Below are 17,088 nucleotides of genomic sequence, written 5' to 3'. Positions count from 1 at the left end.
GGGGAGAGGCTCAGGTGGGGGGGTTCAGGTGGGGGGGAGGGGCTCAGGTATGGGGAGGGTCTCAGGTGTGGGGGGTTCAGGTGTGGGGGGTTCAGGTATGGGGAGGGGCTCAGGTGTGGGGGAGGGGCTCAGGTGTGGGGAGGGGCTCAGGTGTGGGGGAAGGGCTCAGGTATGGGGAGGGTCTCAGGTGTGGGGGGTTCAGGTATGGGGAGGGGCTCAGGTGTGGGGGAGGGGCTCAGGTGTGGGGGGCTCAGGTGTGGGGGAGGGGCTCAGGTGTGGGGAGGGGCTCAGGTGTGGGGGGGTCAGGTGTGGGGAGGGGCTCAGGTGTGGGGAGGGGCTCAGGTGTGGGGGAAGGGCTCAGGTATGGGGAGGGTCTCAGGTGTGGGGGGTTCAGGTGTGGGGGTTCAGGTATGGGGAGGGGCTCAGGTGTGGGGGAGGGGCTCAGGTGTGGGGGGCTCAGGTGTGGGGGAGGGGCTCAGGTGTGGGGGGCTCAGGTGTGGGGGGTTCAGGTGTGGGGGAGGGGCTCAGGTGTGGGGGTGTGTTTGTGACTCCCTCAGGTGTGTGACCCCTCCCCAGGTGTGTGTGCCTCCTCCCCAGGTGTGTGTGCCCCCTCCCCAGGTGTGTGTGTGACCCCTCCCCAGGTATGTGTGACCCCCAGGTGTGTGTGCCCCCTCCCCAGGTGTGTGTGACCCCCCCAGGTGTGTGTGACCCCTCCCCAGGTGTGTGTGACCCCCAGGTGTGTGTGCCCCCTCCCCAGGTGTGTGTGACCCCCCCAGGTGTGTGTGACCCCCAGGTGTGTGTGCCCCCTCCCCAGGTGTGTGTGACCCCCCCAGGTGTGTGTGACCCCCAGGTGTGTGTGACCCCCAGGTGTGTGTGACCCCCCCAGGTGTGTGTGTGCCCCCTCCCCAGGTGTGTGTGACCCCTCCCCAGGTGTGTTTGACCCTCCCCAGGTGTGTGTGTGCCCCCTCCCCAGGTGTGTGTGACCCCCCCCAGGTGTGTGTGACCCCCAGGTGTGTGTGACCCTCCCCAGGTGTGTGTGACCCTCCCCAGGTGTGTGTGCCCCCTCCCCAGGTGTGTGTGACCCCCCAGGTGTGTGTGACCCCTCCCCAGGTGTGTGTGTGACCCCTCCCCAGGTGTGTGTGACCCCCCAGGTGTGTGTGACCCTCCCCAGGTGTGTGTGCCCCCTCCCCAGGTGCGTGTGTGACCCCTCCCCAGGTGTGTGTGACCCCCCAGGTGTGTGTGACCCCTCCCCAGGTGTGTGTGTGCCCCCTCCCCAGGTGTGTGTGACCCCCCAGGTGTGTGTGCCTCCTCCCCAGGTGTGTGTGACCCCCAGGTGTGTGTGACCCCTCCCCAGGTGTGTGTGTGACCCCCCCAGGTGTGTGTGACCCCTCCCCAGGTGTGTGTGCCCCCTCCTCAGGTGTGTGTGCCCCCTCCCCAGGTGTGTGTGACCCTCCCCAGGTGTGTGTGTGACCCCCCCAGGTGTGTGTGACCCCCAGGTGTGTGTGACCCTCCCCAGGTGGGTGTGACCCCCAGGTGTGTGTGACCCTCCCCAGGTGGGTGTGACCCCCCCAGGTGTGTGTGACCCCTCCCCAGGTGGGTGTGACCCCTCCCCAGGTGTGTGTGCCTCCTCCCCAGGTGTGTGTGACCCCCAGGTGTGTGTGACCCCTCCCCAGGTGTGTGTGACCCCCCCAGGTGTGTGTGACCCCTCCCCAGGTGTGTGACCCCCAGGTGTGTGTGCCCCCTCCCCAGGTGTGTGTGTGACCCCCCCAGGTGTGTGTGACCCTCCCCAGGTGTGTGTGTGACCCCCCCAGGTGTGTGTGACCCCCAGGTGTGTGTGACCCTCCCCAGGTGGGTGTGACCCCCCCAGGTGTGTGTGACCCCTCCCCAGGTGTGTGTGACCCCCAGGTGTGTGTGACCCCTCCCCAGGTGTGTGTGACCCCTCCCCAGGTGTGTGTGACCCCCAGGTGTGTGTGACCCCTCCCCAGGTGTGTGTGACCCCTCCCCAGGTGTGTGTGACCCCCAGGTGTGTGTGCCCCCTCCCCAGGTGTGTGTGTGACCCCTCCCCAGGTGTGTGTGTGACCCCCCCAGGTGTGTGTGACCCCTCCCCAGGTGTGTGTGCCCCCTCCCCAGGTGACCCCACCTGTCCCCCCAGGTTGGAGTGGCTCCGGTTCCGCCTGGCGGCGGCGGCGCTGCGGCTGCTGAGCCGCTGGGGGGCGCTGCCGCTCGGGGAGCACCTGCAGCAGGTGCTGCGCGCCTGAGGGGGGCGCCACGCGGCCAGAGCCGCCCAAAAACCCCGGAACGCCCCCAAAATCCGGCCGGGAACACCTGGAATAACCCAAAATCCAGCCGGGAACACCTGGAATAACCCAAAATCCGGCCGGGAACACCTGGAACAGCCAAAATCCGGCTGGGAACACCTGAAATACCCAAAATCCGGCTGGGAACACCTGAAATACCCCAAAATCCGGCTGGGAACACCTGAAACAGCCAAAATCCGGCTGGGAACACCTGAAACAGCCAAAATCGGCTGGGAACACCTGAAATACCCAAAATCCGGCTGGGAACACCTGAAAATAACCCAAAATCGGCTGGGAACACCTGAAACAGCCAAAAACCGGCTGGAACACCTGAAACAGCCAAAATCCGGCTGGGAACACCTGAAATACCCAAAATCCGGCTGGGAACACCTGGAATATCCAAAATCCGGCTGGGATAACCTGGAATAACCCAAAATCCGGCTGGGAACACCTGGAATATCCAAAATCCGGCTGGGAACACCTGGAATACCCAAAATCCGGCCGGGAACACCTGGAACAGCCAAAATCCGGCTGGGAACAGCTGAAATAGCCCAAAATCGGGCTGGGAACACCTGAAACACCCTAAAAACCGGCCGGGAACACCTGAAAATCGGTTAGAAACACCTGAGAACGTCTGAAAAATGACCGGAAACTCCCAAAATCATCCAAAAATACCCCAAAATTGGCCGGGAACACCTGAGAGCATCTGAAAAACGACCAGAAACACCCAAGAACCACCCAAAAATACCCCAAAAATGGGCCGGGAACACCTGAAATACCCCAAAAATCGGCTGGGAACACCCAAAAATACCCCAAATATCAGCTGGAAAAAACCAAAAGTCACTGGAGAACATCTGGAAAACACCTGAAAAACAGCTGGAAACACCTGAAATACCATAAAATACCCCGAAACGCAGCCGGGAAAAAAAATTACCTGGAAGACACCCAGGAAACACCTGAAGACCAGGTGGAAACACCCAAAAATACCCCCAAAAAACAGCTGGGAACACAAAAAACACCCCAAAAATTCTGAGAAACAGCCAAAAACAGCCGGAAAGGTCCCAAAAAAACAGCAGGAAACACAAAAAAAAAGACCCAAAACCACCTGAAAAACAGCCAGAAACACCCCAAATTCCCCCCAAAACAGCTGGAAATTCTAAAAAACACCTGGAAAACAGCTGGGAATGCCAAAATAGCAAAAAAATACCCCAAAATCAGCCAGAAACATAAAAAAAGAAACACCTAAAATACCTGAAAAATGGCAAAAAAAGCAGCTGGAAACACAGAAAAATACCCCAAAATCAGCCCAAAACACAAAAAAAAACCACCTGAAAATACCTGAAAACAGCGAAAAAACAGCTGGAAACACCCAAAATACAAAAAAAGCCCCGGAAATCCAGCTGAAAACACCAAAAAAAAAATCTGAAAATCTCCCCAAAAAATACCTGAAAAAAAAAAAGAAACGGAAGAGCAGGAAACGCCCAAAAACCCCAAAAAATTCCCGAAAGCAGGTGAAGAACAGCCGGAAAAAGAACCCCCCAAAAATTGCTGGAAAACACCCCAAAAAAAATTTTAGGGGAACGACGGAACTTCAATTAAAAATATACAAAAAAGAAAAAAAAAATCCTGAAAAGCACCCCAAAAAATCTCCCCCAAAAATACCAAAAATCCCAAAACCCCCTCCCCAAAATTCACTGTGAATTCTCCAAAGCCACTGTGAACCCCAAAAATCCCCCAAATTCCCCCAAAACTCCCCAAATTTCCCCCCAAATTTCCCCAAAATCCCCCCAAATTTCCCCAAATTCCTGCCAAAATTTCTCCCAAATTCCCCCAAAATTCCCCCACAATCCGCCCCAAAATTCCCCCAAAAAATCCCCCAAATTCCCCAAAATTTCCCCAAAATTCCTCCAAATTCCCCCAAAATCCCCCCAAAAATCCCCCCAAAATTCCCCCAAATTCTCCCCAAGTTCCCCCAAAATTCCCCCCAAATTCCGGCCAAAATTCCCCCCAAAATTCCCCCAAATTTTCCCCAAAATCTCCCCAAAATCCCCCAAATAAACCCCAAAACCCGGAGCCGAAAGTTGCGTTTTATTACAAACAGGGAGTTTTGGGGAAATTTTGGGGATTTTTGGGAGGTTTTGGGGGATTTTTTTTTTTAATTTTAAATTTTTAGGGAATTTTCGGGACTTTTTGGGGGGATTTTTGGGTTTTTTTTGGGGGTTTTGGGTCCCTCAGAAGTGGGCGGTGACTCGGTCGATCTCCAGGAGGTCGTCCAGGATCTGTGGGGGGAGGGGAGAGGGGTCAGGGGCTCACCTGGTCTGAACCTCACCTGTCCAAAGCTCACCTGTCCAAAGCTCACCTGTCCTGAGCCTCACCTGTCCAAAGCTCACCTGTCCAAACCTCACCTGTCCTGAGCCTCACCTGTCCAAAGCTCACCTGTCCTGAGCTTCACCTGTCCTGAGCCTCACCTGTCCAAAGCTCACCTGTCCTAAAGCTCACTTGTCCAAAGCTCACCTGTCCTGAGCTTCACCTGTCCAAAGCTCACCTGTCCAAAGCTCACCTGGTCTGAACCTCACCTGTCCTAAAGCTCACCTGTCCTAAAGCTCACCTGTCCAAACCTCACCTGTCCTGAGCCTCACCTGTCCAAAGCTCACCTGTCCAAAGCTCACCTGTCCTGAGCTTCACCTGTCCAAAGCTCACCTGTCCAAAGCTCACCTGTCCAAAGCTCACCTGTGCAAAGCTCACCTGTGCAAAGCTCACCTGTCCTGAGCCTCACCTGTCCTGAGCCTCACCTGTCCAAAGCTCACCTGTCCAAAGCTCACCTGTCCTGAGCCTCACCTGTCCAAAGCTCACCTGTCCTGAGCCTCACCTGTCCAAAGCTCACCTGTCCTGAGCTTCACTTGTCCAAAGCTCACCTGTCCAAAGCTCACCTGGTCTGAACCTCACCTGTCCTAAAGCTCACCTGTCCTAAAGCTCACCTGTCCAAACCTCACCTGCCCAAACCTCACCTGTCCTAAAGCTCGCCTGTGCAAGGCTCACCTGTCCTAAAGCTCACCTGTCCAAAGCTCACCTGTCCAAAGCTCACCTGTCCAAAGCTCACCTGTCCTGAGCCTCACCTGTCCTGAGCCTCACCTGTCCAAAGCTCACCTGTCCAAAGCTCACCTGTCCAAAGCTCACCTGTCCTGAGCCTCACCTGTCCTGAGCTTCACCTGTACAAACCTCACCTGTCCTGAGCCTCACCTGTCCTGAGCTTCACCTGTCCAAAGCTCACCCATACAAACCTCACCTGTCCAAAGCTCACCTGTCCTGAGCCTCACCCATCTCAAACCTCACCTGGTCTGAACCTCACCTGTCCAAAGCTCACCTGTCCAAAGCTCACCCATACAAACCTCACCTGTCCAAAGCTCACCTGGCCTGAACCTCACCTGGCCCAAATCTCACCTGTCCTGAGCCTCACCTGTCCAAAGCTCACCTGCCATAAGCTTCACCTGTCCAAAGCTCACCTGTCCTGAGCCTCACCTGTCTCAAACATCACCTGGTCAGAACCTCACTTGTCCAAACCTCACCTGTCCAAACCTCACCTGGCCTGAACCTCACCTGGTCAGAACCTCACCTGCCCCAAACTTCACCTGTCCTGAACCTCACCTGTCTGAAGCTCAACTGACCTGAACCTCACCTGTGCAATGCTCATACCTGTCCAAAACCAGTCCCACACCTGTCACAGCCCCACACCTGTCCCAGCCCCACACCTGTCCCACACCTGTCCCACACCTGTCAGCCCCACACCTGTCCCAGCCCCACACCTGTCCCGTGTGACTCACGATGTCAGGTGTGGTGCCGATCTTCTTGGCCAGCTCCCCGCGCTCCATGGCGCTCAGGTACAGGAACCTGCCCGGCCCCACACCTGTCCCACACCTGTCCCACACCTGTCCCACACCTGTCAGCCCCACACCTGTCCCACACCTGTCCCATGTCACTCACGATGTCAGGTGTGGTGCCGATCTTCTTGGCCAGCTCCCCGCGCTCCATGGCGCTCAGGTACAGGAACCTGCCCGGCCCCACACCTGTCCCACACCTGTCCCACACCTGTCAGCCCCACACCTGTCAGCCCCACACCTGTCAGCCCCACACCTGTCCCGTGTGACTCACGATGTCAGGTGTGGTGCCGATCTTCTTGGCCAGCTCCCCGCGCTCCATGGCGCTCAGGTACAGGAACCTGCCCAGCAGTTCCCCGTCCAGGACGTTGCGCACGGCGTTCTGCAGCAGGCGCCGCTCCGACTGCAGCAACCTGCGCCCAGGTGGGACAGGTGGGACAGGTGAGAGGTGGGACAGGAGAGAGAGGTGGGACAGGTGAGAGGTGGGACAGGTGAGACAGGTGAGACATGGGATAGGTGTGAAATGGGACAGGTGTGGCAGGTGAGACAGGTGGAACAGGTGTGAAATGGGACAGGTGAGAGATGGGACAGGTGGGACAGGTGAGACATGGGATAGGTGTGAGATGGGACAGGTGTGACAGGTGAGACAGGTGGAACAGGTGTGAGATGGGACAGGTGAGAGATGGGACAGGTGGGACAGGTGAGACATGGGATAGGTGAGAGATGGGACAGGTGGGACAGGTGAGACATGGGATAGGTGAGAGATGGGACAGGTGTGACAGGTGAGACAGGTGGAACAGGTGTGAGATGGGACAGGTGAGAGATGGGACAGGTGGGACAGGTGAGACATGGGATAGGTGTGAAATGGGACAGGTGTGACAGGTGAGACAGGTGGAACAGGTGTGAGATGGGACAGGTGTAAGATGGGACAGGTGTGACAGGTGAGACAGGTGGAACAGGTGTGAGATAATGTGTGAGATGGGACAGGTGTGAGATGGGACAGGTGTGACAGGTGAGACAGGTGGAACAGGTGTGAGATGGGACAGGTGTAAGATGGGACAGGTGTGACAGGTGGGACAGGTGGAACAGGTGTGAGATGGGACAGGTGAGACAGGTGTGAGATGGGACAGGTGTAAGATGGGACAGGTGTGACAGGTGGGACAGGTGGAACAGGTGTGAGATGGGACAGGTGTGAGATGGGACAGGTGTGACAGGTGGGACAGGTGGAACAGGTGTGAGATGGGACAGGTGAGACAGGTGTGAGATGGGACATGTGAGACAGGTGGGACAGGTGCGAAATGGGACAGGTGGGACAGGTGAGGGACAGGTGAGAGGTGAGACAGGTGTGAGATGTGACAGGTGTGCAACAGGTGAAAGACAAGTGAGGGATGGATGAAGGACAGGTAAGGGAGAAGTCTGGGACAGGTGAGAGAGGTGAGGGACAGGTGAAGAACAGTGGACAGGTGAGGGACAGGTGAGACAGGTGGGAAAAGTGTGGGACACGGCTGGGACAGGTGAGATGGGACCAGGTGGGACAGGTGAGGCACAAGGCTGGGGTCGGTGGGACAGGTGTGAGACAATGATAGCACAGGTGTGGGGCAGGTGACGGTACCCAAATGCCTCGAGGTTGAGCCCTGCCAGGTGTGACAGGTGTGTCCAGGTGTGTCCAGGTGTGACAGGTGTGTCCAGGTGTGTCCAGGTGTGACAGGTGTGTCCAGGTGTGACAGGTGTGTCATTGAATGCCCCTGCATCCAGCCTGGCCACGTGCAGCAGGGTGGGTGTAGGACAGGTGACAGGTGTGCACAGGTGTGTCCCGGGTGTACCCCAGGTGTGCCCAGGTGTGCCCAGGTGTGTCCTCACCTGAAGGCCCGTGGGTTGAGGCCGGCCAGGTGTGGCAGGGCGGAGCTCAGGTGTGTATACGTGTGTGTAGGTGTACCCCAGGTGTGCCCAGGTGTACCCCAGGTGTACCCCAGGTGTGCTCAGGTGTGTCCAGGTGTATCCCAGGTGTGCACAAGTGTGTCCAGGTGTGTGTAGGTGTATCCCAGGTGTGCCCAGGTGTACCCCAGGTGTGCCCAGGTGTGCCCAGGTGTGTCCGTACCTGAAGGCCCGTGGGTTGAGGCCGGCCAGGTGCGGCAGGGCGGAGCTCAGGTGTGTATAGGTGTGTGTAGGTGTGTCCCAGGTGTGCCCAGGTGTACCCCAGGTGTACCCCAGGTGTGCCCAGGTGTACCCCAGGTGTGTCCAGGTGTGTGTAGGTGTATCCCAGGTGTACCCCAGGTGTGCCCAGGTGTACCCCAGGTGTGTCCAGGTGTGTGTAGGTGTGTCCCAGGTGTGCCCAGGTGTACCCCAGGTGTACCCCAGGTGTGCCCAGGTGTACCCCAGGTGTACCCCAGGTGTGCCCAGGTGTACCCCAGGTGTGTCCAGGTGTGTGTAGGTGTATCCCAGGTGTACCCCAGGTGTGCCCAGGTGTACCCCAGGTGTGTCCAGGTGTGTGTAGGTGTATCCCAGGTGTATTCCAGGTGTGTCCAGGTGTGTCCTTACCTGAAGGCCCGCGGGTTGAGGCCGGCCAGGTGTAGCAGGGCGGACCTCAGGTGTGTATAGGTGTGTGTAGGTGTACCCTAGGTGTACCCCAGGTGTGCCCAGGTGTACCCCAGGTGTGACAGGTGTGTCCCAGGTGTACCCGGGTGTGTCCAGGTGTACCCCAGGTGTGCCCAGGTGTGCCCAGGTGTGTCCGTACCTGAAGGCCCGTGGGTTGAGGCCGGCCAGGTGCGGCAGGGCGGAGCTCAGGTGTGTATAGGTGTGTGTAGGTGTGTCCCAGGTGTGCACAGGTGTGTCCCAGGTGTGCACAGGTGTGTCCCAGGTGTACCCAGGTGTGTCCAGGTGTGTCCGTACCTGAAGGCCCGTGGGTTGAGGCCGGCCAGGTGCGGCAGGGCGGAGCTCAGGTGTGTATAGGTGTGTGTAGGTGTGTCCCAGGTGTGCACAGGTGTGTCCCAGGTGTGCACAGGTGTGTCCCAGGTGTACCCAGGTGTGTCCAGGTGTGTCCGTACCTGAAGGCCCGCGGGTTGAGGCCGGCCAGGTGCGGCAGGGCGGAGCTCAGGTGTGTATAGGTGTGTGTAGGTGTGTCCCAGGTGTGCACAGGTGTGTCCCAGGTGTGCCCAGGTGTGTCCCAGGTGTACCCAGGTGTGTCCAGGTGTGTCCGTACCTGAAGGCCCGCGGGTTGAGGCCGGCCAGGTGCGGCAGGGCGGAGCTCAGCGCGTTCTGCAGCATCAGCAATCTCCTGTAGGTTTTCTCCTGCATCGGCAGCAGCAGCCCCAGGCCCCCGTCCAGCGTCGCTGCGGGGACGGCGCCGTCAGACCCCAAACCCCAAAATCCCAAACCCCAAAAACCCCAAATCAGACCCCAAAAACCCAAATCCCAAAAACCCAAACCCCAAAGTCCCAAACCCCAAATCCCAAAGCCCAAAAACTCAAAATCCGACCCAAAAACCCCAAATGCCAAAAACCCCATATGCCAAAAACCCCAAATCCCAGAAACCCAAATCCCAAAAACCCCAAATCCCAGAAACCCAAATCCCAAAAACCCCAAATCCCAGAAACCCAAAATCTGAACCAAAAACTCAAATCCCAAAAACCCAAATCCACAAAACCCCAAATCCGACCCCAAAAACCCAAATCCCAAAAACCCCAAATCCCAAAACCCCAAATCCCAAAAACCCCAAATCCCAAAAACCCGAAATCCCAGAAACCCAAATCCCAAAAACCCAAAATCCCAACAACCCAAAATCTGACCCCAAAAACTCAAATCCCAAAAACCCCAAATCCGACCCCAAAAACCCAAATCCCAAAAAACCCAAATCCCAAAAACCCCAAATCCCAAAATCCGACCCCAAAAACTCAAATCCCAAAAAACCCCAAATCCCAAAAACCCCAAATCCCAAAAACCCCAAATCCGACCCCAAAAACCCAAATCCCAACAACCCAAATCCCAAGTAGCCAAAATCCCAAATCCCAAATACCCAAAACCCCAAAAACCCAAAATCCCAAAAACCGACCCCAAAAAGCCACATCCCAAAACCTCAAAACCCGACCCCAAAAACCCAAATCCCAAAACCCCAAATCCCAAAATCCGACCCCAAAACCCCAAAACCCCAAATTCCGCCCCAAATCCCGGCACCCCGATCCCCAAACCCCAAAGCTCACCCCGATCCCAAAAACCCCAGAAATCCCCGAAACCCCAAATCCCACCCCAAATCCAGGCACCCCAATCCCAAAAACCCAAGTAGCCAAAATCCCAAATCCCAAATACCCAAAACCCCAAAAACCCAAAATCCCAAAAACCGACCCCAAAAAGCCACATCCCAAAACCTCAAAACCCGACCCCAAAAACCCAAATCCCAGAACCCCAAATCCCAAAATCCCAAATCCCAAAATCCCAAATCCCAAATCCCAAATCCCAAAACCCCAAATCCCCAAACCCCAAAACCCCAAATCCCAGAACCCCAAATCCCAAAACCCCAAATCCCAGAACCCCAAAACCCCAAAATCCCAAAATCCCAAAACCCCCAAATCCCAAAATCCCAGAACCCCGAATTCCAGAACCCCAAAAACCCAAACCCCAAAATCCCAAAACCCCAATCCCCACCCCAGGTGTGCCCAGGTGTGTCTCACCAAACCAGGTGCTGGTTTTGTTCTCCTGGCCCCGCTCAGCCCCAGGTGTGTCCCCAGGTGTTCTCCCAGGTGTCCCCAGGTGTTCTCCCAGGTGTGCCCAGGTGTTCTCCCAGGTGTGTCCCCAGGTGTTCTCCCAGGTGTGCCCCCAGGTGTTCTCCCAGGTGTCCCCAGGTGTTCTCCCAGGTGTCCCCAGGTGTTCTCCCAGGTGTCCCCAGGTGTTCTCCCAGGTGTGCCCCCAGGTGTTCTCCCAGGTGTCCCCAGGTGTTCTCCCAGGTGTTCTCCCAGGTGTGTCCCCAGGTGTCCCCAGGTGTTCTCCCAGGTGTGTCCCCAGGTGTTCTCCCAGGTGTCCCCAGGTGTTCTCCCAGGTGTCCCCAGGTGTTCTCCCAGGTGTGCCCCCAGGTGTTCTCCCAGGTGTCCCCAGGTGTTCTCCCAGGTGTGCCCCCAGGTGTTCTCCGAGGTGTCCCCAGGTGTTCTCCCAGGTGTTCTCCCAGGTGTGTCCCCAGGTGTCCCCAGGTGTTCTCCCAGGTGTGTCCCCAGGTGTTCTCCCAGGTGTCCCCAGGTGTTCTCCCAGGTGTGCCCCCAGGTGTGCCCAGGTGTGCCCCCAGGTGTGCCCAGGTGTGCCCAGGTGTGCCCAGGTGTGTCCCCAGGTGTGCCCCCAGGTGTGCCCAGGTGTGCCCAGGTGTGCCCAGGTGTGTCCCCAGGTGTATCCCCAGGTGTGCCCCCAGGTGTGCCTCACCGAACCAGGTGATGTGCTTGTTCTCCCAGGTGTGCCCAGGTGTATCCCCAGGTGTGTCCCCAGGTGTGCCCAGGTGTTCTCCCAGGTGTGTCCCCAGGTGTCCCCAGGTGTGCCCCCAGGTGTGCCCAGGTGTGTCCCCAGGTGTTCTCCCAGGTGTGCCCCCAGGTGTTCTCCCAGGTGTGCCCAGGTGTTCTCCCAGGTGTGTCCCCAGGTGTGCCCAGGTGTGTCCAGGTGTGCCCCACCAAACCAGGTGATGTACTTGTTCCTCTGGGTGTGCCCAGGTGTGTCTCATGGAACCAGGTGCTGTGCTTGTTCTCCCAGGTGTGCCCAGGTGTGTCCCCAGCTGTCCCCAGGTGTGCCCCCAGGTGTGCCTCACCGAACCAGGTGATGTGCTTGTTCCCCCAGGTGTGCCCAGCTGTCCCCAGGTGTATCCCCAGGTATCCCCAGGTGTCCCCAAGTGTGCCCAGGTGTGCCCCCAGGTGTGTCTCACTGAACCAGGTGATGTGCTTGTTCTCCCAGGTGTGCCCAGGTGTGCCCCCAGATGTCCCCAGGTGTGCCCAGGTGTCCCCCAGGTGTTCTCCCAGGTGTGCCCCCAGGTGTTCTCCCAGGTGTGCCCAGGTGTGTCCCCAGGTGTTCTCCCAGGTGTGCCCAGGTGTTCTCCCAGGTGTGTGTCCAGGTGTGTCCAGGTGTGCCCCACCAAACCAGGTGATGTACTGGGCACACCTGTGCCGTGGCAGTGGCACAGGTGTGCCCAGGTGTACCCAGGTGTGCCCAGGTGTGCCCAGGTGTACCCAGGTGTGTACCCAGCTGTACCCAGGTGTGCCCAGGTGTACCCAGGTGTGTACCCAGGTGTGCCCAGGTGTGCCCAGGTGTACCTTTTGCCCGATGGCTGACACCAGGTAGCCGTGGCAGTGGCACAGGTGTGTACCCAGCTGTGCCCAGGTGTCCCCAGGTGTTCTCCCAGGTGTATCCCCAGGTGTGCCCAGGTGTGCCCCACCAAACCAGGTGATGTACTTGTTCCTCTGGGTGTGCCCAGGTGTGTCTCATGGAACCAGGTGCTGTGCTTGTTCTCCCAGGTGTGTCCCAGCTGTCCCCAGGTGTGCCCAGGTGTGCCCCCAGGTGTGCCCAGGTGTGCCCCCAGGTGTGCCTCACCGAACCAGGTGATGTGCTTGTTCCCCCAGGTGTGCCCAGCTGTCCCCAGGTGTATCCCCAGGTGTCCCCAGGTGTGCCCAGGTGTACCCAGGTGTGCCCAGGTGTGTCCCCAGGTGTGCCTCACTGAACCAGGTGATGTGCTTATTCCCCCAGGTGTGCCCAGGTGTGTCCAGGTGTGCCCAGGTGTGCCCCCAGGTGTCCCCAGGTGTGCCCCCAGGTGTATCCCCAGGTGTGCCCAGGTATCCCCAGGTGTGCCCAGGTGTATCCCCAGGTGTGTCCCCAGGTGTGCCCAGGTGTGCCCAGGTGTATCCCCAGGTGTATCCCCAGGTGTCCCCAGGTGTATCCCCAGGTGTGTCCCAGGTGTGTCCCAGGTGTGCCCCCAGGTGTGCCCAGGTGTGCCCAGATGTCCCCAGGTGTGCCCAGGTGTGCCCCAGGTGTGCCCAGGTGTGCCCAGGTGTGCCCAGGTGTTCTCCCAGGTGTGTCCCCAGGTGTGCCCAGGTGTCCCCAGGTGTCCCCAGGTGTATCCCCAGGTGTGCCCCCAGGTGTGTCCAGGTGTGCCCAGGTGTGTCCCCAGGTGTGTCCCCAGGTGTATCCCCAGGTGTGTCCCCAGGTGTATCCCCAGGTGTATCCCCAGGTGTCCCCAGGTGTATTCCCAGGTGTGCCCAGGTGTGTCCCCAGGTGTGTCCCCAGGTGTATCCCCAGGTGTGTCCCCAGGTGTGCCCCCAGGTGTGTCTCACCGAACCAGGTGATGTGCTTGTTCTCCCAGGTGTATCCCCAGGTGTATCCCCAGGTGTGTCCCCAGGTGTCCCCAGGTGTGCCCAGGTGTCCCCAGGTGTGTCCCCAGGTGTGTCCCCAGGTGTGTCCCCAGGTGTGTCCCCAGGTGTGCCCCCAGGTGTGCCCCAGGTGTGTCTCACCGAACCAGGTGATGTGCTTGTTCTCCCAGGTGCTGGAGCGCCGGTTGGGCCCGTCGGCGTGCCCGCGGCACGGCGTGCGCCAGAAGGTGTTGACGTGCGCCCCCACGTGGAAGTCGGCGCGGCGCAGCAGCCGCAGCCCCCCGAAGGACTCCTTGGCTGGGGGGACAGCGCCGCGTCACCGGGGCTCACCTGGGCTCACCTGGGCTCACCTGGGCGCACCTGGGCGCGCCCGGCCCCGCCCCGCTCACCTTCAGGCAGGTACATGTACACCAGCAGGTTCCGGTCGCGGTCCGACACTGCGGGGACGGAGGCGTCGGGTTTGGTAAAGTCAACGCGGATTTATCTGAATTCGACCCGAATTTAACCAAATCCGACCGAAATCCAACCCAAATGTAACCAAATTCGACACAAGTTTGACACAAATTTAACCAAACTCGACCGAAATCCAACCCAAATTTACCCAAATCCTACCCAAATTTACCCAACTTCGACACAAATTCGACACAAATTTAACCAAACTCAACCGAAATCCAACCCAAATTTAACCAAATCCTACCCAAATTTACTCAACTTTGACACAAATTTGACACAAATTTAACCAAACTCAACCGAAATCCAACCCAAATTTACCCAAATCCTACCCAAATTTATCCAACTTCGACACAAATTCGACACAAATTTGACCAAACTCAACCGAAATCCAACCCAAATTTATCAAATCCTACCCAAATTTACCCAACTTCGACACAAATTTGACACAAATGTAACCAAACTCAACCAAAATCCAACCCAAATTTACCCAAATCCTACCCAAATTTATCCAACTTCGACACAAATTTGACACAAATTTAACCAAACTCGACCGAAATCCAACCCAAATTTAACCAAATTTGACACAAATTCAACCCAAATTTAACCAAATTCGACACAAATTCAACCCAAATTTAACCATATTCGACACAAATTCAACCCAAATTTAACCAAATTCCACTGAAATCCAACTCAAATTTAACCAGATTTGACACAAATTAAACCAAATTAAACCAAATTCGACACAAATTTAACCAAATTCAACTGAAATCCAACCCAAATTTGACACAAATCCAACCCAAATTTAACCAAATTCAACTGAAATTCAACCCAAGTTTACCCAAATTTAACTAAATTCGCTCAAATCAATCCAAATTCACAAATCCAACCCAAATAGACCCAAATCCACCAGAATTCAACCCAAAGCTCAGCCTAAAGTCAACCAAAATCCACTCAAATCGACCCAAAATCAACCAAAATCCACCCAAATCGACCCAAAATCAACCAAAATCTGCCCAAATCCACCCCAATCCAACCCAAATAGACCCAAATCCACCAGAATTCAACCCAAAGCTCAGCCTAAAGTCAACCAAACCCACCGAAATTCAACCCAAATCGAGCCCGAATTCACCCAATTTCAACCCAACCCCATCCAAAACTCAAACAAAACTCATCCAAAATCGGCTGAACTCAACCCAAACCCACCGGATCCGTTCAAAATCGACCCAAACCTCACCTGAACTCAACCCAACCCAACGAAGTTCAACCAAACCCAACTGGACTCAACCCAAACCCAACCCAAACTCATCCAAATCCAACCCAAACTCATCCAAACCCAACTCAAACTCATCTGAACTCAACTAAACCAAACCCAACCCAAACTCAACCAAACCCAACCGGACTCAACCCAAACCCAACTCAAACTCAACCAAACCCAACTCAAACTCATCTGAACTCAACCCAAACCCAACCAAACACAACCCAAACTCATCCAAACTCAACCAAACTCATCCAATCTCATCCAAACTCAACCCAACCACCCAAACTCAACCCAACCCCAACCAAACTCATCCAAACCCCAACCAAACTCATCTGAACTCAACCCAAACCCACCGGATCCATTCAAAATCAACCCAAACCCACCCAAACCCAATCCTGAACTCAACCCAACCCAACGAAGTTCAACCAAACCCAACCCAAACTCATCCAAACCCAACTCAAACTCATCTGAACTCAACCCAAACCCAACCAAACCCAACCCAAACTCATCCAAACTCAACCAAACTCAACTCAACCACCCAAACTCAACCCAAACCCAACCAACCCCAACCAAACTCATGCAAACCTCAACCAAACTCATCTTAACTCAACCCAAACCCAACCAAACCCAACCCAAACCCAACCAAACCCAACCCAAACTCATCCAAACCCCAACCCAAACTCATCCAATCCTAAGTCATCCCAACTCAACCCAACCACCTAAAACCCAACCCAAACTCATCTGAACTCAACCCAAACCCAACCAAACCCAACCCAAACTCATCTGAACTCAACCCAAACCCAACCAAACCCAACCCAAACTCATCCAAACTCAACCAAACTCATCCAAACTCAACCAATCTCATCCAAACCCAACCAAACTCATCTAAACTCCACCGAAACCCAACCAACCCCAACCCAAACTCATCCAAACCCAACCCAGACTCATCCCAACTCAACCCTAACTCATCCAAACCCCAACCAAACTCATCTAAACCCAACCCAATCCCATCTAAACTCAACCAATCTCATCCAAACCCAACTGAACTCATCTCAACTCCACCGAAACCCAACCAACCCCAGCCCAAACTCATCCAAACCCAACCAAACCCAACCCAATCTCATCCAAACTCAACCCAACTCATCTGAACTCAAACCCAAACCCAACCCAAACTCATGTGAACCCAACCCAAACTCATCCAAACCCAACCAAACTCATCCAATCTCATCCAAACTCAACCCAACTCATCTGAACTCAAACCCAAACCCAACCCAAACTCATGTGAACCCAACCCAACTCATCCAAACCCAACCAAACCCAACCCAATCTCATCCAAACTCAACCAAAGTCATCTGAACTCAAACCCAAACCCAACCCAAACTCATGTGAACCCAACCCAAACTCATCCAAACCCAACCAAACTCATCCAATCTCATCCAAACTCAACCCAACCACCCAAAATCAACCCAAGCCCAACCAAACTCATCCAAACTCAACTCAAACCAAATCAAACCCAACCCAACCTCATCCAAACCCAACCCAACCTCATCCAAACTCAAGCCCAACCAAACTCATCTGAACTCAACCCAAACCCAACCAAACCCAACCCAATCTACCCAAACTCACCACCCAAAACCCAACCAAACACAACCAATCTCATCCAAACCCCAACCAAGTTCATCTGAACTCAGCCCAAACCCGACTAATCCCAAATCCAAACCCAACCAAACTCATCCCAACTCAACCAAACCACTCAAAACCCAACCAAACTCATCTGAATTCTATCCAAACCCAACCAAATTCATCCAAACTTGACCAAACCACCCAAAACCCAACCCAAACCCTAACCAATCTCATCCAAGCCCCAACCAAATTCATCT

General features: G+C 55.8%; 2 protein-coding genes and 1 long non-coding RNA gene across 3 annotated transcripts in view; 1 reads left to right on the top strand and 2 right to left on the bottom strand.

The window, feature by feature from the left end:
- Positions 1-4,370, top strand: part of ADCK5 (aarF domain containing kinase 5) — a 35,121-nt gene extending 30,751 nt beyond the window's left edge. Inside the window, exon 14 of the mRNA XM_053959501.1 lies at positions 2,153-4,370. Coding sequence (XP_053815476.1) covers positions 2,153-2,258 — 106 coding nt within the window. The 3' untranslated portion in view covers positions 2,259-4,370. The remainder of the gene's footprint in view (positions 1-2,152) is intronic.
- LOC128797175 (uncharacterized) lies at positions 4,366-6,207 on the bottom strand. The gene is made up of 2 exons (XR_008434032.1): positions 6,119-6,207; positions 4,366-4,576 (listed from the first exon to the last, which is right to left on the bottom strand). It is a non-coding gene; the product is annotated as an uncharacterized LOC128797175 (long non-coding RNA).
- Positions 6,208-6,378: 171 nt separating this feature from the next.
- Positions 6,379-17,088, bottom strand: part of LOC128790051 (cleavage and polyadenylation specificity factor subunit 1-like) — a 50,876-nt gene continuing 40,166 nt past the window's right edge. Inside the window, exons 19-22 of the mRNA XM_053946530.1 lie at positions 13,887-13,934; positions 13,639-13,794; positions 9,372-9,501; positions 6,379-6,585 (exon numbers count right to left, since the gene is read on the bottom strand). Coding sequence (XP_053802505.1) covers positions 6,417-6,585; positions 9,372-9,501; positions 13,639-13,794; positions 13,887-13,934 — 503 coding nt within the window. The 3' untranslated portion in view covers positions 6,379-6,416. The remainder of the gene's footprint in view (positions 6,586-9,371; positions 9,502-13,638; positions 13,795-13,886; positions 13,935-17,088) is intronic.

Source organism: Vidua chalybeata, chromosome 1, assembly GCF_026979565.1.
Source record: "Vidua chalybeata isolate OUT-0048 chromosome 1, bVidCha1 merged haplotype, whole genome shotgun sequence".
In the NCBI taxonomy this organism is placed as follows: Eukaryota; Metazoa; Chordata; class Aves; order Passeriformes; family Viduidae; genus Vidua; species Vidua chalybeata.
This window is presented reverse-complemented; position numbering and strand designations above follow the sequence as displayed.